The sequence below is a fragment of the Geotrypetes seraphini genome, chromosome 10 (assembly GCF_902459505.1).
Source record: "Geotrypetes seraphini chromosome 10, aGeoSer1.1, whole genome shotgun sequence".
In the NCBI taxonomy this organism is placed as follows: domain Eukaryota; kingdom Metazoa; phylum Chordata; class Amphibia; order Gymnophiona; family Dermophiidae; genus Geotrypetes; species Geotrypetes seraphini.
In genome coordinates, this window is record NC_047093.1 from 28634794 (window position 1) to 28650008 (window position 15215).

At 50.5% G+C, this 15215-nt stretch overlaps 1 protein-coding gene across 7 annotated transcripts in view; it reads right to left on the reverse strand.

Annotated features, from left to right (window-relative positions):
- GGA3 (golgi associated, gamma adaptin ear containing, ARF binding protein 3) overlaps positions 1-15215 on the reverse strand; it is an 81039-nt gene that overhangs the window by 11710 nt on the left and 54114 nt on the right. For 6 of the 7 annotated variants that reach the window (XM_033961034.1, XM_033961032.1, XM_033961033.1 and 3 more), the window contains 3 exons: positions 10656-10915; positions 8216-8385; positions 666-776 (listed from right to left, as the gene is read on the reverse strand). In XM_033961034.1, the coding sequence (XP_033816925.1) occupies positions 666-776; positions 8216-8385; positions 10656-10915 (541 nt within the window). Of the gene's footprint in view, positions 1-665; positions 777-8215; positions 8386-10651; positions 10916-15215 lie in introns of those variants that run through there. The other variant, XM_033961036.1, reaches the window with a different exon arrangement.

Sequence of the window (15215 nt, forward strand, 5' to 3'; positions counted from 1 at the left end):
CAGGCTTATGGCTGACGAAACTCCTGCGTATGCAATCTATGATTTTGCCTTGCCTTGGATGAAGCTTGCTCCACTTGATTGGCAGCCTTCATGTCCTCACTGACGATCACCCCTAGGTCACGTTCTGCTTCAGTTCTTGTTAGGATCTCGCCATTTAGGGTGTAAGTCTTGCATGGATTTTGGCTGCCCAGGTGCATGACTTTGCATTTTTTGGCATTGAAGCTGAGTTGCCAGGACCTAGACCTGCGCTCCAGTAGGAGTAGGTCGTGCATCATGTTGTTGGACATTGAATTTATGTCTGTTTTGCTTTTGCCCACCATATTGCTTAGTTTGGCATCATCGGCGAATAATGTTATTTTACCTCGCAGCCCTTCTGAACTCTGTGAGGATAAAATTATTTGAAAGGACTAAATTCTTTGAGGAAAACTTTATTTGGAATCTTATTCTAAAGTTATTTAGATATATATACTTTTTGTTAGAGTTGTAACAATAAACCAACAAAAACTCTTATTCCTTGTATTTTTTATTTAGGGTAATTTTATATTTTATGTTAACTTTTCCCTCTTTTTGTTATAATTCTTACTTTATCTGGTTAGGTAACCTAAGACTAAAGGTTAAGAGAGTGGGAATTGGGAGTTCAAAGAGGGAGGGGTTACATTACTCACCTTCATGGGATTTGCCAACAGCATAACCTGGGTAATTGCAGCTGGAGGATGGATGGGGTTGAAAGGAGACAATTCTGTCCCGGAGGGTGGTTGAAGTTTCACTTTCATGGACTGTAACAAAGAAAAAGGATTTCCCAATAACCATTTCTTTAACACCCACAATTCTGTTAACAGAGAACCTAGATAATACAATTAAATAGTTTAAAACACATAAATGGCTAGCTGTTCTACAGGACTAAACACTGCCCCACTTCTGCTCCTGCTTACAAATCAGTAAAGTGGTATGTACCAAAATCAACAGATTCATAGCAATCTGACAGGCACTGCAGAGTGAATGTTTTTATTACAGATTCTAGAATGAGACTCATAAAAACATAAGCATTGCCATACTGGGATATATCAAAAGACCACAAAGTTCAATATCCTGTTTCCAACAGTGGCCAATTCAAGTCACGAGTATCTGGCAAGTTCCCCAAAAAGTATAACAGATTTTATGCTACTTATGATAAGAGTTGGATTTTTCCCAAGAACATCTCAGTAATGGCTTATGGACTTTTCTTTCAGGAAATTATTCCAGTCTTTTTTAAACCCTGCTAAACTAACTCTTTATTCACATTCTCTGGCAACAAGATTAATGACAAACATGAAGGAGAAATTAGGTTCTTACCTGCTAATTTACTTTCTTTTAGCTTCTCCAGACCAGTAGAGGTTAACTTTACGATTGGGTATATATCTAATCATGACCAGCAGGTGGAGACTGAAAACAAAACTTTGGGACAGTATATCCTAGCCCCTCCTCTCTATTTCCCTCAGTCTGCCGAATAGCCAAGCAGAACCAAGAACTGGAAAACAACAGAGAGAAAAAACAATACTCCGAAAGGAGTAACAAATAACATACCCAAAAAATGCTGTTGGAAAATGCAGAGGAGAAATTCCCGAAGGAAGAAGGTCCCCACAGCTCGCCAGCTAAGCCAGCCGAGCCACAGCCGCTGTTCTTCAATTCTCCCCGGCCCTAGAAAAATACTAGAACCCGCAGCAAAAACCAAAAACTGCCCGCGCAACAGCCCCAACAACAACAACAACAGACAGGGTGGGGACCTCTACTGGTCTGGAGAAGCTAAAAGAAAGTAAATTAGCAGGTAAGAACCTAATTTCTCCTTCTTTAGCACTCTCCAGACCAGTAGAGGTTAACTTTACGATTGGGACGTACCAAAGCAGTCCCTCTCACGGGCGGGACCCCCGAAGGGCCGATACCAGAACACGCTCACCGAACACCGCGTCCCGACGCGCCTGAACATCTACCCGATAATGCCGAACAAATGAATGCAAGGAGGACCAAACCGCAGCCTTACAAATATCCACCGGAGGCACGAGCGACGACTCAGCCCAAGAAGCCGCCTGACCCCTAGTGGAATGAGCCTTGAGAAACTCCGGAACCGGCTTCTGACTCAGAAGATAAGCGGAAGCAATCATCTCCTTGATCCAACGCGCAATAGTAGCCTTAGAAGCGCCAGCCCCCCGACGAGGACCCGCCAGAAGCACAAAGAGATGATCGGAGCTCCGAAAATCCCGGGTCCGCTGCACATAAGCATGGAGGACCCGACCGACATCCAACTTGCGCAGCTGTCGTTGCTCAGAAGAACCCTCCCGACTACCCAAGACCGGGAGGACCACCGATTGATTGACATGAAAAGGAGAAACTACCTTCGGCAGAAAGGAAGGAACAGGCCGCAAAACAACCCGCTCCTTCGAAAACTCCAGGAAGGGAGCCCTACAAGAGAAAGCCTGTAGCTCAGACACCCGTCTAGCGGAAGTAATGGCCACCAAAAAGACCGACTTCAGCGTAAGGTCCTTCAACGAACAGCCATCCAACGGCTCGAAAGGAGGGCGCACTAGAACAGAGAGAACCAGATTGAGATCCCAAGAGGGAATCGAGGGCCTTATGGGAGGCCTGATCAACTTGGCCGCCCTAAGAAAACGAATCACATCAGGAATGGCTGACAAACGCTGACCTGACACCAGCCCCCGAAAAGCCGACAGGGCCGCCAGATGAACCCGAAGAGAAGACCAGGCCAGGCCCCTATCCAGGCCATCCTGCAAAAACTCTAGAATGTTAGGCAGAGAAGCGCGAAAGGAGACCACTCCCCGCGCTCGGCACCATTCCTCAAAAAGACGCCAAACCCGTACATAAGCCCGAGAGGTAGAAAGCCTCCGGGACCCCAAAAGTGTAGAGATCACCTTGTCGGAATATCCCTTCTTACTCAGGCGGCCCCTTTCAAGAGCCAAGCCGTAAGACAAAAGGGAGACGGGTCGAACATGGGAATGGGACCCTGCGTCAGAAGATCGCACTCGAGAGGCAGAGGAAGAGGATCCGCCACCAGATGCCTCACCAGATCCGCATACCACGGACGACGAGGCCAATCCGGAGCCACCAAGACCACCAGCCCCGGATGGCGAACAATGCGAAGCAGAACTCTGCCCACTAATGGCCAAGGAGGGAACACATACAACAGCCCCTCCGTTGGCCACGGTTGGACCAGAGCATCCAGACCCTCGGCCAGACCGTCCCTGCGACGACTGAAGAAGCGGGGTACTTTGGCGTTGCCACTTGTAGCCATCAGATCCATCAGGGGCTGCCCCCAAGCACGCACTAGCAACTGAAACGCCTCGGCGCCGAGACACCACTCTCCCGGATCCAAGAAGTGACGACTGAGGAAGTCCGCCTGAACGTTTTCTACCCCGGCAATGTGAGAGGCCGAGAGGTCCAGAAGATGCGACTCCGCCCAAACCATGAGCCGAGCCGCCTCCTGCGCCACCAGAGTGCTCTTGGTGCCCCCCTGACGATTGACATAAGCCACCGCCGTGGCATTGTCCGACAGGACTCTGACCGACTTGCCCAACAAAAGGGAGTGGAAAGCCAACAGCGCCAGCCGGACCGCCCTGGTCTCCAACACGTTGATCGACCAGGAGGCCTCCTCCGTGGACCAGGTTCCCTGAGCTGAGTGACCCAGACACTGGGCCCCCCAACCCAGGAGACTCGCATCCGTCAGGAGCACCGTCCACTGCGGAAGATCCAGACCCACCCCCTGAACTAGGTGAGGGGTCCGGAGCCACCAACGCAGACTGCAGCGCGCCAAGCCTCGCAGGGGAACCGGAACATCCATCCCGTGCCTCTGGGGAGACCACCTCCGGAGCAGAGCATACTGGAGAGGACGCATGTGGGCCCGCGCCCACCTCACCACGTCCAGGGACGCCGCCATCGACCCCAGGACCTGAAGGAAATCTCGCGCCCGAGGACACCGGGACGCCAAAAGCAGGCGAATCTGAGACTGCAATTTGCTCACCCGGGCCTCTGGGAGGAAGACCTTCCCCAAGGAGGTGTCGAACAGCACCCCGAGGTACTCCAGACGCTGAGCCGGAACCAACCGACTCTTGGAAAGGTTGACCACCCAGCCCAGCGACCGGAGAAACTCCACCACCCGAGCCGTAACCCGGGAGCTTTCCTGCAACGACTTGGCCCGAATTAACCAGTCGTCCAGGTAGGGGTGTACCAGAATGCCCTCCGACCGCAAGGCTGCCGCGACGACCACCATCACCTTGGTGAACGTCCGGGGAGCCGTGGCCAGCCCAAAGGGAAGCGCACAGAACTGACCCAAGATCGCAAAGCGCAGGAAACGCTGATGAGAGGTCCGAATAGGAACATGCAAGTAGGCCTCCGTCAGATCGAGAGAAGTGAGAAACTCCCCCGGCTGAACCGCCAGAATGACCGACCGCAGCGTTTCCATACGGAAAGAGGGAACCTTGAGAGCCCTGTTGACCCCTTTCAAATCGAGGATGGGCCGAAAAGTCCCCTCCTTCTTGGGCACCACAAAGTAAATGGAGTACCTGCCCGTGCCCCACTCCGGGGGGGGCACTGGAACTACTGCCCTGAGATCTAGCAAGCGCTGAAGGGTCTGGCGAAAAGCCTGCGTCTTCCCCGGAGTCTGACACGGAGAAGCGAGGAAAAAATCCGGCAGAGAGCGGGCGAACTCCAGGGCATAACCGTCCCGCACCACCTCCAGGACCCACTGATCGGACGTGATCTCGGCCCATTTGGGAAAAAAGTCGCGCAGCCGGGCCCCCACCGGAACCAAGGGGGGCGCCGGCAAGGCGTCATTGTGCAGGACGGGAAGCGGGGGAACCGGCGGAGGGGTTCCCTGCCCCCCGACGGGCCCCCCGAAAGGGCTGCATGCGCTGGAAGAACCGACCCCGGGAAAATCCCGGAGACTGGAAAGAAGCAGCCCCACGCCCAGGGCGATACTTGCGAAATTCCCGCAAACGCCCCCGGGCCGCACCACCCCGAGACGCCGGGCGGGCACGGTCCTCCGGCAAACGGGGAACTTTCGAGTCCGACAGAGTCTGAATCAACTTATCCAAGTCCTCTCCAAATAAAAACGACCCCCGAAAGGGAAATTTAGTAAGCTTAGCTTTGGACGCAGCATCCGCCGCCCAAGCGCGCAGCCACAACACACGCCTTGCGGCCACGCCAAAAGCCATGGACTTAGCCGAGATCCGCACCAAGTCATACAGAGCATCCGAGAGGAATGAGGCAGCCATCTCAATCTTCGCTACCTCCTGATCCACCAGAGACCAGTCGTCAGACTCTCGATCCAAGACCCGCTCCGCCCACCGAAACACGGCGCGAGCGACCAGTCCCCCACAAATAGCCGCCTGGACCCCAAAGGCAGAGACTTGAAAATTTTGCTTAAGGATGGTCTCCAATTTGCGCTCCTCAGAGTCCCGCAAGGCAGAACCGCCCTCAACAGGCACGGTATGCCGCTTGGAAATAGCCGAGACCACCGCATCCACGACTGGCGAAGCTAACGTAGCCCGATCCCCTTCAGGAATGGGATACAGGCGAGCCATGCTGCGCGCCAGCCGAAACGGCGTCTCCGGCGTTTTCCACTGCTCAAGAATAATATCCCGAATATCCTGATGCATAGGAAAAGAGCGGGAAACGGAACGGATCCCTCGTAACAGAGGGTCCCCCACACGCGGAGTCTCCGGCGGCGCGTCCTCAAAACGCAAGGCCGAAGAAACCTGTTGAATAAGGTCAGGCAGCTCATCTCTCTGAAAAAGGCGCACCACGGACGCCTCGTCACTGGAGAACGGGAAACCCGACAACCCGCCGCCAGCTTCCGTCCCCTCCAGAGGGTCCTGGAATTCCTCAGAAGGGTCCAGGTCCTCCTCCAGACCGACACGTTCCTCCGACCACAAATCCTCGTCCCACGACACCCGCGGACGCTTGGACAAGAGAGGCGGCGGAGGGGACGTCACGTCAGACGAGAGAGGCAAAGCCGCAGGGAGCGCGGAGGAAACCCCACCCCCCGAGACCCCCTGGGCGCAACCGGGACCCCCAGCCGCCTGAAAATAGGCTTTGCATAATGAAAAGAAAAAATCAGGGGAAAAACCCCCCGAGGGTCCCAAGGGACTCCCTGCCACAGCAGGGGACCCAGCAGAAACCTGCCCCTGCTTAGACAAAACAGGGGGAAGGTCACCTGAGGTGGAAGACAAAATGGAGGAGCCAGACAGAGAAGATGGCGTCTTTCCCGCCAAAACAGCTCCCTCCACAGCCTGCAGCGGCTGAGAGACCTGAATAGTCTCAGCCGCTAAAACAGGCAAGCCGGCATCAGCTGTCAAAATATCAGCTGAGAGGGAATCCTCTAAAACCCGACCGTCGGCGGCTCGGGGAATCCCTCCGTGGGCGGACGGAGAAGACCGGGCTTCTCCACCGTTCCCTGCCGACTCGCGAGGCACCATCGGCGGGGAGCTCTGGACGCCTGCAGCCGCTGCCGACGGAGCTCCTCCACCGCACCGGCCTGAACACCGCTTGCACAGGCCGGCCGCGAGTGCCTCGCGTCTGGAGCACAATGAGCACTTTTTCCCTTTAGAAGTGCTCATTGCTCCATACGCGACCTAGCTGTAAAAAAGTGCCGGTTAGTTGAAAAAATACAGTAAAATACAGTTTTCTTAAAGGGATACAACCCTCCAGACCAGCACTACCTCAGGATTTTTTTTTTTTTTTTTTTTACAGAACAGACTCCACAGGCTCTCGAAGCAATATGCCTTGCTTGATTTAGGGGGCAAGGCTTACTGCTGAGGCTCCTCTAAAAAAATATGGGGAGGTGGAGGAAGTGGGGGGAGGGACCCCGCTCGTGACCCGCCGGGTTTGACACCCCCGAGGTCGGACGAACCCCCAAACAGAGTCCGTCCAAGCTCCGTCAGGCTAAAAACAGGGACAATAAACCTCTAAACAAATTCCAACAGCCCTACCAAGGGAGATGGGTACAGATCACTCAACACCTGCTGGAGACTGAAAGAAGACTGAGGGAAATAGAGAGGAGGGGCTAGGATATACTGTCCCAAAGTTTTGTTTTCAGTCTCCACCTGCTGGTCATGATTAGATATATACCCAATCGTAAAGTTAACCTCTACTGGTCTGGAGAGTGCTAAAGAAGAAATATTTTCTCCAAATTTGTTTTAAATTTACTACTCAGTAGCTTCATTGCATGTCTCCTGGTCGTAGCATTATTGGAAAGGGTAAATAAACAATTCAGTTGTACCCACTCCACTCCACTCAGTATTTCCCCCTTCTCACAGCTGGCGAGCCCTAGCCGCTTTAGCCTTTCCTCATAGGGAAGTTGTCCCATCCTTTTTATCATTTTGTTGCCCTTTTTTGTATCTTTCACATACAAAACGTTTTGTATGCGAAGCTAGATTTGAGCTGCTTAATAAGAGGTAAAAGACTTTGGAATACTTTTAACAATTCTCTGGAGCCATCCAGTTTCCCATACTGGCACTCTGATGTTACAAGATCTCAAAGAACTGTGATTTGGTTAAGGGATTGGAGGAGCTGCCGTACAGCGAAAGATTAGAGAAACTGGGCCTCTTCTCCCTTGAACAGAGGGGACATGATCGAAACATTCAAGGTACTGAAGGGGATAGACTTAGTAGATAAGGACAGGTTGTTCACCCTCTCCAAGGTAGAGAGAATGAGAGAGCTCTCTCTAAAGTTGAAAGGGGATAGATTCCATACAAACGTAAGGATGTTCTTCTTCACCCAGAGAGTGGTAGAAAACTGGAACGCTCTTCCGGAGTCTGTCATAGGGGAAAACATCCTCCAGGGATTCAAGATAGACAAGTTCCTGCTGAACAAGGACGTACATTGATAGGGCTAGTCTCATTTAGGGCACTGGTCTTTGACCAGAGGGCCACCGTGTGAGTGGACTGCTGGGCATGATGGACCCAGCAGCGGCAATTCTTATGTTCTTATGACCCAATTTTCTGATGATTCCCATGAGCTCACAGTACCTGCTTTCATATTCTCAACTTAGACCATCCAGGCCTTGCCTTTCTTTGGCAGTTGCAGGAAGCGGTAATGAGGACAAGAGATATCGTCTACAAAGCCTAGTGGCTTTCTAACCTTCATACCATATTCACTTTTTCACAAAAAGGTTTTTGGTGTTTGCATCTAGATTTCAAGAGCCTAGTATATCAATCAGTGCTCCTACCTTTGGCACAGCAGCCTGCAGGACAATGTTTTTAATAGGCAATGGTGCTGTGTTTAACATGGAGACCACCACTACGAGAACATCAGGCCGTCCTGGCGGGCATTCACTAGCAAAGTGTAGCAAGATCCTGAACCCGCTCTTATCATAGGCTGTTACTGGAAGAGTACTGCCTTGAAAAGAAAAGAAAAAAGGAATTATTATATAAATTCCCCTTACAGAACAAGAAACAATAAAGCAACTAGATTCAGTTTAGTGGAGTTATGGCAGGTGGGGCTGCATTTTAAGGTGAAATTTAATCTTACTTGTTAATTTCCCTTCCTAGAATCCCGCCAGACTAGTTCAAACTAGTGGGTTATATCCTTTGGCCAGAAGATGGAGGTAGAGAAAAATGAATCTCCAGTGACATCACTGGTACAAGAGTAGGTGAAGCCTGAAGCCAGTCAAAGGGAGAAGGAAATTGCTATCACCCTCTTCCTCCCTTCCCCTAAAAAAGAAAACTTTCCAAATGTGTTTGTTCCTAATTAAGTTATGCAGACAGGATAAGCACAAAATTCTATGGGGTATAGAAAGATGATGGCAGATAAAGGTCAAATGGCCCATCCAATCTGCCCATTTGCAGCATCCACTATCTCTTCCTCTCCCTAAGAGACCTCACGTGCTTGTCCCACACTTTCTTGAATTCAGACACAGTCTTTGACTCCATCACCTCTACTGGGAAACTATATCATGCATCTATAGTCTCCCGGTAGAAGTGGTGAAGACAAAGACTGTGAATTCTAGAAAGTGTGGGAAAAGCACGTGAGGTATCTTAGGGAGAGGAGGAGATAGTAGATGCTGGAGATGGGCCATTTGGCCTTTATCTTTCTACTAGTCTTTAAGCCCGTTACATTAACGGGTGCTAGAATATATGTATGTCTGTCTTTCTTTCTTTCTGTCTCACTCCCTGCCCTTGTGTCTTTCTTCTTTTCTTTCTGTCTCCCTCCCTCCTATTATTTGTCTTTTTTTCTATTTGTCTCTCTTTCTGCCCCCTATGCAGCATTTATCTCCCCTTGTCTACTTTCCTGTACAGTAGCCATATCAGCATTCCCTCCTCCTCCATTTCCTTGTGCATCAGCATTTCCCCCCCTCCCTACTTCCCTGTGCAGCATTTTCCTCCCTTGGGTGCTAGAATATATGTATGTGTCTGTCTTTATTTCTTTCTCTCTCTGTCTCCTTAGCCACTTTTCCTGTCCATTCTCCCTTCTTTTTACCTCCCCTGTGTCCACCACCACCCCTTCACTGCTCCCCTTATCCAGCAGCAGCCCTTCTCCCTTTGTTTTACCTCCCCCCTGTCCATCAGCACCTCTTCCTGCTCCCCCTGTCCAGCAGTAGGCCTCCCTTCATTTTTTCCCCCTGTCCATCAGCATCTCTTCCTGCTCCCCCTGTCCAGGAGTAGGCCTCCCTTCATTTTTCCCCCTGTCCATCAGCACCTCTTCCTGCTCCCCCTGTCCAGCATTAGGCCTCCCTTTATTTTCCCCCCCTGTCCACCACCATCCATTCAAGCTCCCCTTATCCAGCAGCAGTCCTTCTCCCTTTGTTTTACCTCCCCCCTGTCCATCAGCACCTCTTCCTGCTCCCCCTGTCCAACAATAGGCCTCCCTTCCTTTTTCCCCCCTGTCCATCAGCATCTCTTCCTGCTCCCCCTGTCCAACAATAGGCCTCCCTTCCTTTTTCCCCCCCTGTCTATCATCACCTCTTCCTGCTCCCATTCAAGCAGCCTGTGCAGCAGTCTTCACACGCTGCTTCGGGTTCTTCTACTGCCCTGATTTACTCTGGCACGTCCCTGATGACATCATCAGAGACGCGGCAGAGCAAATCAGGGCAGTAGAAGTGCCTGAAGCAGCGTGTGAAGAATGCTGCTTAAATCGCCGGGTAGGTAGTCGGGTCAGCGGCAAGGGAAGGGTGGTGAGCGGCAAAGGACTCTCTGAGGGGGGGGGGGGCAAATGCGATGTGTTGGGGGGAAGGGTAGGCAGACGCGGGACCGGGTTGCACGTTTTCACAGCTTCTGTGGTGCCTGAGCTGCAGGAGAGGGAGCGAGTTGTACGTGGCGGGGAGGCCCCGACTTCCTGAGCTGCAGCTTCTTCGTCGTTGAAAGTCGCCGCTGCCGCCACAGCTCCTGTCTCGCAGCTGTGTAATTTTTTTTTTTAATTTGAAAGCCGCCGCCGGGGCCGCGCATGCGCAGTCGTATTTTCGCGACAGCTCAGGGAACACGTTTTTTTTAGTGCGCATGCGCGGCCTACCATTTTATTATATTAGATGTATAGCTCTCATATAATATTAATTTAATAGCTTTTTTTAAACAAATTATTCTCTGTTTTATAGGTCTGTGAACAAGAAAGAGGGAATATGGAGCACAGGCAGATAGAAATGAAAGAAGAGGTGAGGAGAATGATATACCTACTGGGTTTAATGGACTCCAGTGGGATATGCACATTGCCCAGAGAGATCGCAGATCCTTTCAGAGGGCTATCGTGTTGTTGAAAAAGGGGGCTACCAGGTCCTGCAGTGCTGCTGGAGCCAACTGGATAGGTAACAGAAGGGGCTCCAGAGGCAACTGTGATCTCTCCAGTGGATGGAATTAATGGGGATGTGGAGACAGTAGTTGTTAAGGTAGCTCCAGCATGGAAAGCTGAAGATGGAGAATTCCCATGAGCTGGTGTTCTAGAAAATAAAAGATACAAAGTAAATTCAAAAACAAATCAGAGCAGATACAGAAGCATTTAGGGGGGAAATTCTAGAAATGGCACCTAAATTTAGGTGCTGGTAGGTGCTCTATTAGCGCCTAAGTAACAAACACCTCTAAAACAGAAAAAGCGGCACCATTAAAGTGCCTACCAACGCCTAAATAATACGCATCGGAATCATACCTATGTAGGTGCTTTGGTGTTTACTTGGTTTTATATCCCGTCCTCCCCAGACAGCTCAGAACGGGTTACAAATTAACATTCACAGTGTTACAATATTACATTAAGCACAGTTACTTACCGTAACAGGTGTTATCCAGGGACAGCAGGCAGATATTCTTGACTGATGGGTGACGGCACCGACGGAGCCCCGGTACGGACACTTTTAGAGTGATTGCACTCTAAGAACTTGGAAAGTTCTAGAGGCCGCACCGCGCATGCGCGAGTGCCTTCCCGCCCGACACAGGCGCGCGGTCCCCAGTTATGATAAGCCAGCTAAGAAGCCAACCCGGGGAGGAGGGTGGGACGCAAGAATATCTGCCTGCTGTCCCTGGATAACACCTGTTACGGTAAGTAACTGTGCTTTATCACAGGACAAGCAGGCAGCATATTCTTGACTGATGGGTGACCTCCAAGCTAACAAAAAGAGGGATGGAGGGAAGGTTGGCCATTAGGAAAACAAATTTTGCAAAACAGATTGGCCGAAGTGTCCATCTCGTCTGGAGAATGCATCCAGACAATAATGAGATGTAAAAGTATGAACTGAGGACCAAGTGGCAGCTTTGCAGATTTCCTCAATAGGAGTGGAACGGAGGAAAGCTACAGATGCTGCCATAGCTCGGACCCTATGGGCCGTGACAGAACCTTCCAGTGTCAGTCCGGTCTGAGCATAACAGAATGAAATGCACGCTGCCAGCCAATTAGACAACGTACGTTTAGAAACAGGATGTCCCAATTTATTCGGATCACAGGACAGAAAGAGTTGGGGAGATGATCTGTGGGGCTTAGTACGGTCTAAATAGTAAGCCAGAGCCCGCTTACAGTCCAAAGTATGCAGAGCCTGTTCTCCAGAATGTGAGTGAGGTTTCGGAAAGAAGACAGGCAGAACAATGGATTGGTTGAGATGGAATTCAGAGACAACCTTAGGGAGAAACTTTGGATGTGTACGCAGAACCACCTTGTCATGATGGAAGACTGTAAAAGGTGGATCCGCAACTAGTGCGTGTAGCTCACTGACCCTCCTGGCAGAGGTGAGAGCAATAAGGAAAAGTACCTTCCAAGTGAGAAACTTGAAAGAAGCGGTAGCCAAAGGTTCAAATGGAGGCTTCATTAAGGCGGAAAGAACCACATTGAGATCCCAGATAACAGGAGGGGCTTTAAGAGGTGGTTTCACATTAAAAAGACCCCGCATGAACCTGGACACCAAGGGATGAGCTGAGAGGAGTTTTCCATGGACTGGCTCATGAAAAGCCGCAATAGCACTGAGGTGGACTCTGACTGAAGAAGACTTGAGACCAGAGTCAGATAAAGAAAGAAGATAATCCAACAAGGTCTCCACTGCAAGGGAAGTGGGATCATGATGATGGAGAAGACACCAGGAAGAAAAACGTGTCCACTTCTGATGGTAACAGTGCAGAGTGGCCGGTTTCCTGGAGGCATCCAGAATTGAACGAACAGGCTGGGACAAAAGAGTATCATGAGAAGTCAGGCCGAGAGAAACCAAGCTGTCAGGTGCAGAGACTGGAGGTTGGGAAGTAGAAGGGTCTCCTGATGCTGTGTAAGCAGAGAAGGAAACAGTGGAAGAAGAAAAGGTTCTCTGGAACTGAGTTGAAGTAGAAGGGAGAACCAATGTTGCCTGGGCCACCTCGGAGCAATCAGAATCATGGTGGCTCATTCCCTCTTGAGCTTGAACAAGGTTCTTAACATGAGAGGCAGAGGAGGAAAAGCGTACAGGAACCGATTGGACCAATCGAGGAGAAATGCATCTGCTGCCAGACGGTGAGGAGAGTAGAGTCTGGAGCAGAATAGGGGCAGCTGGTGATTGAGAGGAGCTGCAAAAAGGTCTATCTGAGGAGTGCCCCACTGAGCGAAGATGGACTGCAGAGTGAAAGGATCGAGTGTCCACTCGTGAGGCTGGAGAACTCTGCTGAGCTTGTCCGCCAAGGAATTTTGTTCTCCCTGAATGTAGATAGCTTTCAGGAATAGATGGTGATCTGTGGCCCAAGCCCAAATCTTCTGGGCTTCCTGGCACAAGCTGCGAGAGCCCGTCCCTCCCTGCTTGTTGATGTAGTACATTGCAACTTGATTGTCTGTGCATAGCAGGAGGACTTGAGGAAAGAGAAGATGTTGGAAGGCCTTGAGGGCATAAAACATCGCTCTGAGTTCGAGGAAATTGATATGATGTTTCATCTCCTGAGCCGTCCAAAGTCCTTGAGTTTGGAACTCATTCAAATGAGCTCCCCAGGCATAAGGGGAGGCGTTGGTGGTGATGACAAGTTGATGAGGAGGTAGATGGAACAGAAGACCTCTGGATAGATTTGAGGATGTCAACCACCATTGTAGAGACTGACGAAGAGATGATGTTACAGATATGTGACGTGAGCAAGGATCCATTGCTTGGGACCACTGGGTAGCTAGGGTCCATTGAGGAGTGCGCAGGTGCAAACGGGCAAGTGGTGTGACATGAACTGTGGAGGCCATGTGACCCAAGAGTATCATCATTTGCTTGGCAGAGATGGAACGTTGTGGAAGCACCTGCTGACATAGAGACTGAAGCGTTTGAAGACGGTTGGATGGCAGAAACGCTCTCATGAGGACTGTGTCTAAGACTGCTCCAATGAATTGAAGTCTCTGCGTGGGGATGAGATGAGATTTGGGTAGATTGATCTCGAACCCCAGCAAACGTAGAAATAGGATGGTCTGGTTGGTGGCCTGAAGAACTGTTTGAGATTAATTGGTCTTTATCAACCAATCGTCCAGGTAAGGAAACACCTGAAGGTGGTGGGAACGTAGAAAAGCAGTCACCACAATCAGACATTTGGTGAACACTCTTGGAGAGGAGGCTAGGCAGAAGGGTAGCACCTTGTACTGGTAATGACAATGATTGATCATGAAGCGTAGGTACTGTCTGGAGGCCAGATTGATTGGTATGTGAGTGTATGCTTCTTTGAGATCGAGGGAACATAGCCAGTCGCCTTGATTGAGAAGAGGGTAAAGAGTGGCTAAAGAGAGCATCCTGAACTTCTCTTTGACTAAACATTTGTTGAGATCGCGAAGATCTAGGATAGGTCTGAGATCTCCTGTTTTTTTGGGGACTAGGAAATAACGGGAGTAGAAACCCTGCCCCTTTTGCTCCGGAGGAACTTCCTCTATGGCGTTCAGAAGGAGGAGGGACTGAACTTCCTGAAGGAGGAGGGAAGACTGGGGAGTGTGCAAAGCAGACTCTTTTGGTAGACTTGTGCCTGGGAGGGTTTGAAAGTTGAGAGAGTAGCCGTGGTGGATGATGTTGAGGACCCATTGTTCCGAAGTGATAACTTCCCACCGGCTGAGGAACAAAGAAAGACGACCTCCTATGGGTTGAGGCAGGAGTGGTGAAGGTTGGATGCTGGCTATGCCCTGGAGAATCAAGTCAAAAGGGTTGAGTCGGTTTTTGTTGCGGAGGCTGCTTGACAGGTTGCTGTTGCTGCTGTCTAGGTGTTTGCCTCTGCTGCTGACGCCTAGGTTGTTGAGGGGCAGACTGTAAGGGACGAGCCACATAACGGCGTTGGTAAGCCAATTGCTGTCTGAAAGGACGTGCTGGTGGAGGCTTCTTCTTGGTTTTAAGAAGGGTATCCCAGCGTGTTTCATGAGCGGAGAGCTTTTGGGTAGTTGAGTCCATGGATTCTCCAAACAGCTCATCCCCTAAACATGGTGCATTAGCTAACCAGTCTTGATGGTTAACATCAAGTTCGGATACCCTCAACCAGGCTAAGCGGCGCATGGCCACAGACATAGCCGTTGCTCTAGAGGTAAGTTCAAAGGTATCGTATATAGATCTTACCATAAATCTTCTGAGCTGAAAAAGAGAAGAAGAGCATTGGTGAAAGGCCAAACGTTTCCTCTCAGGCAGGTACTGCTCAAAGGAAGCCATGGTGGTAAGGAGATGCTTTAAATAAAAAGAGAAATGAAAAGCATAGTTGCCAGATCGATTAGCGAGCATCGCATTCTGATAGAGACGCTTACCAAATTTGTCCATGGCTTTGCCTTCTCTACCAGGAGGGACAGAAGCATACATACTA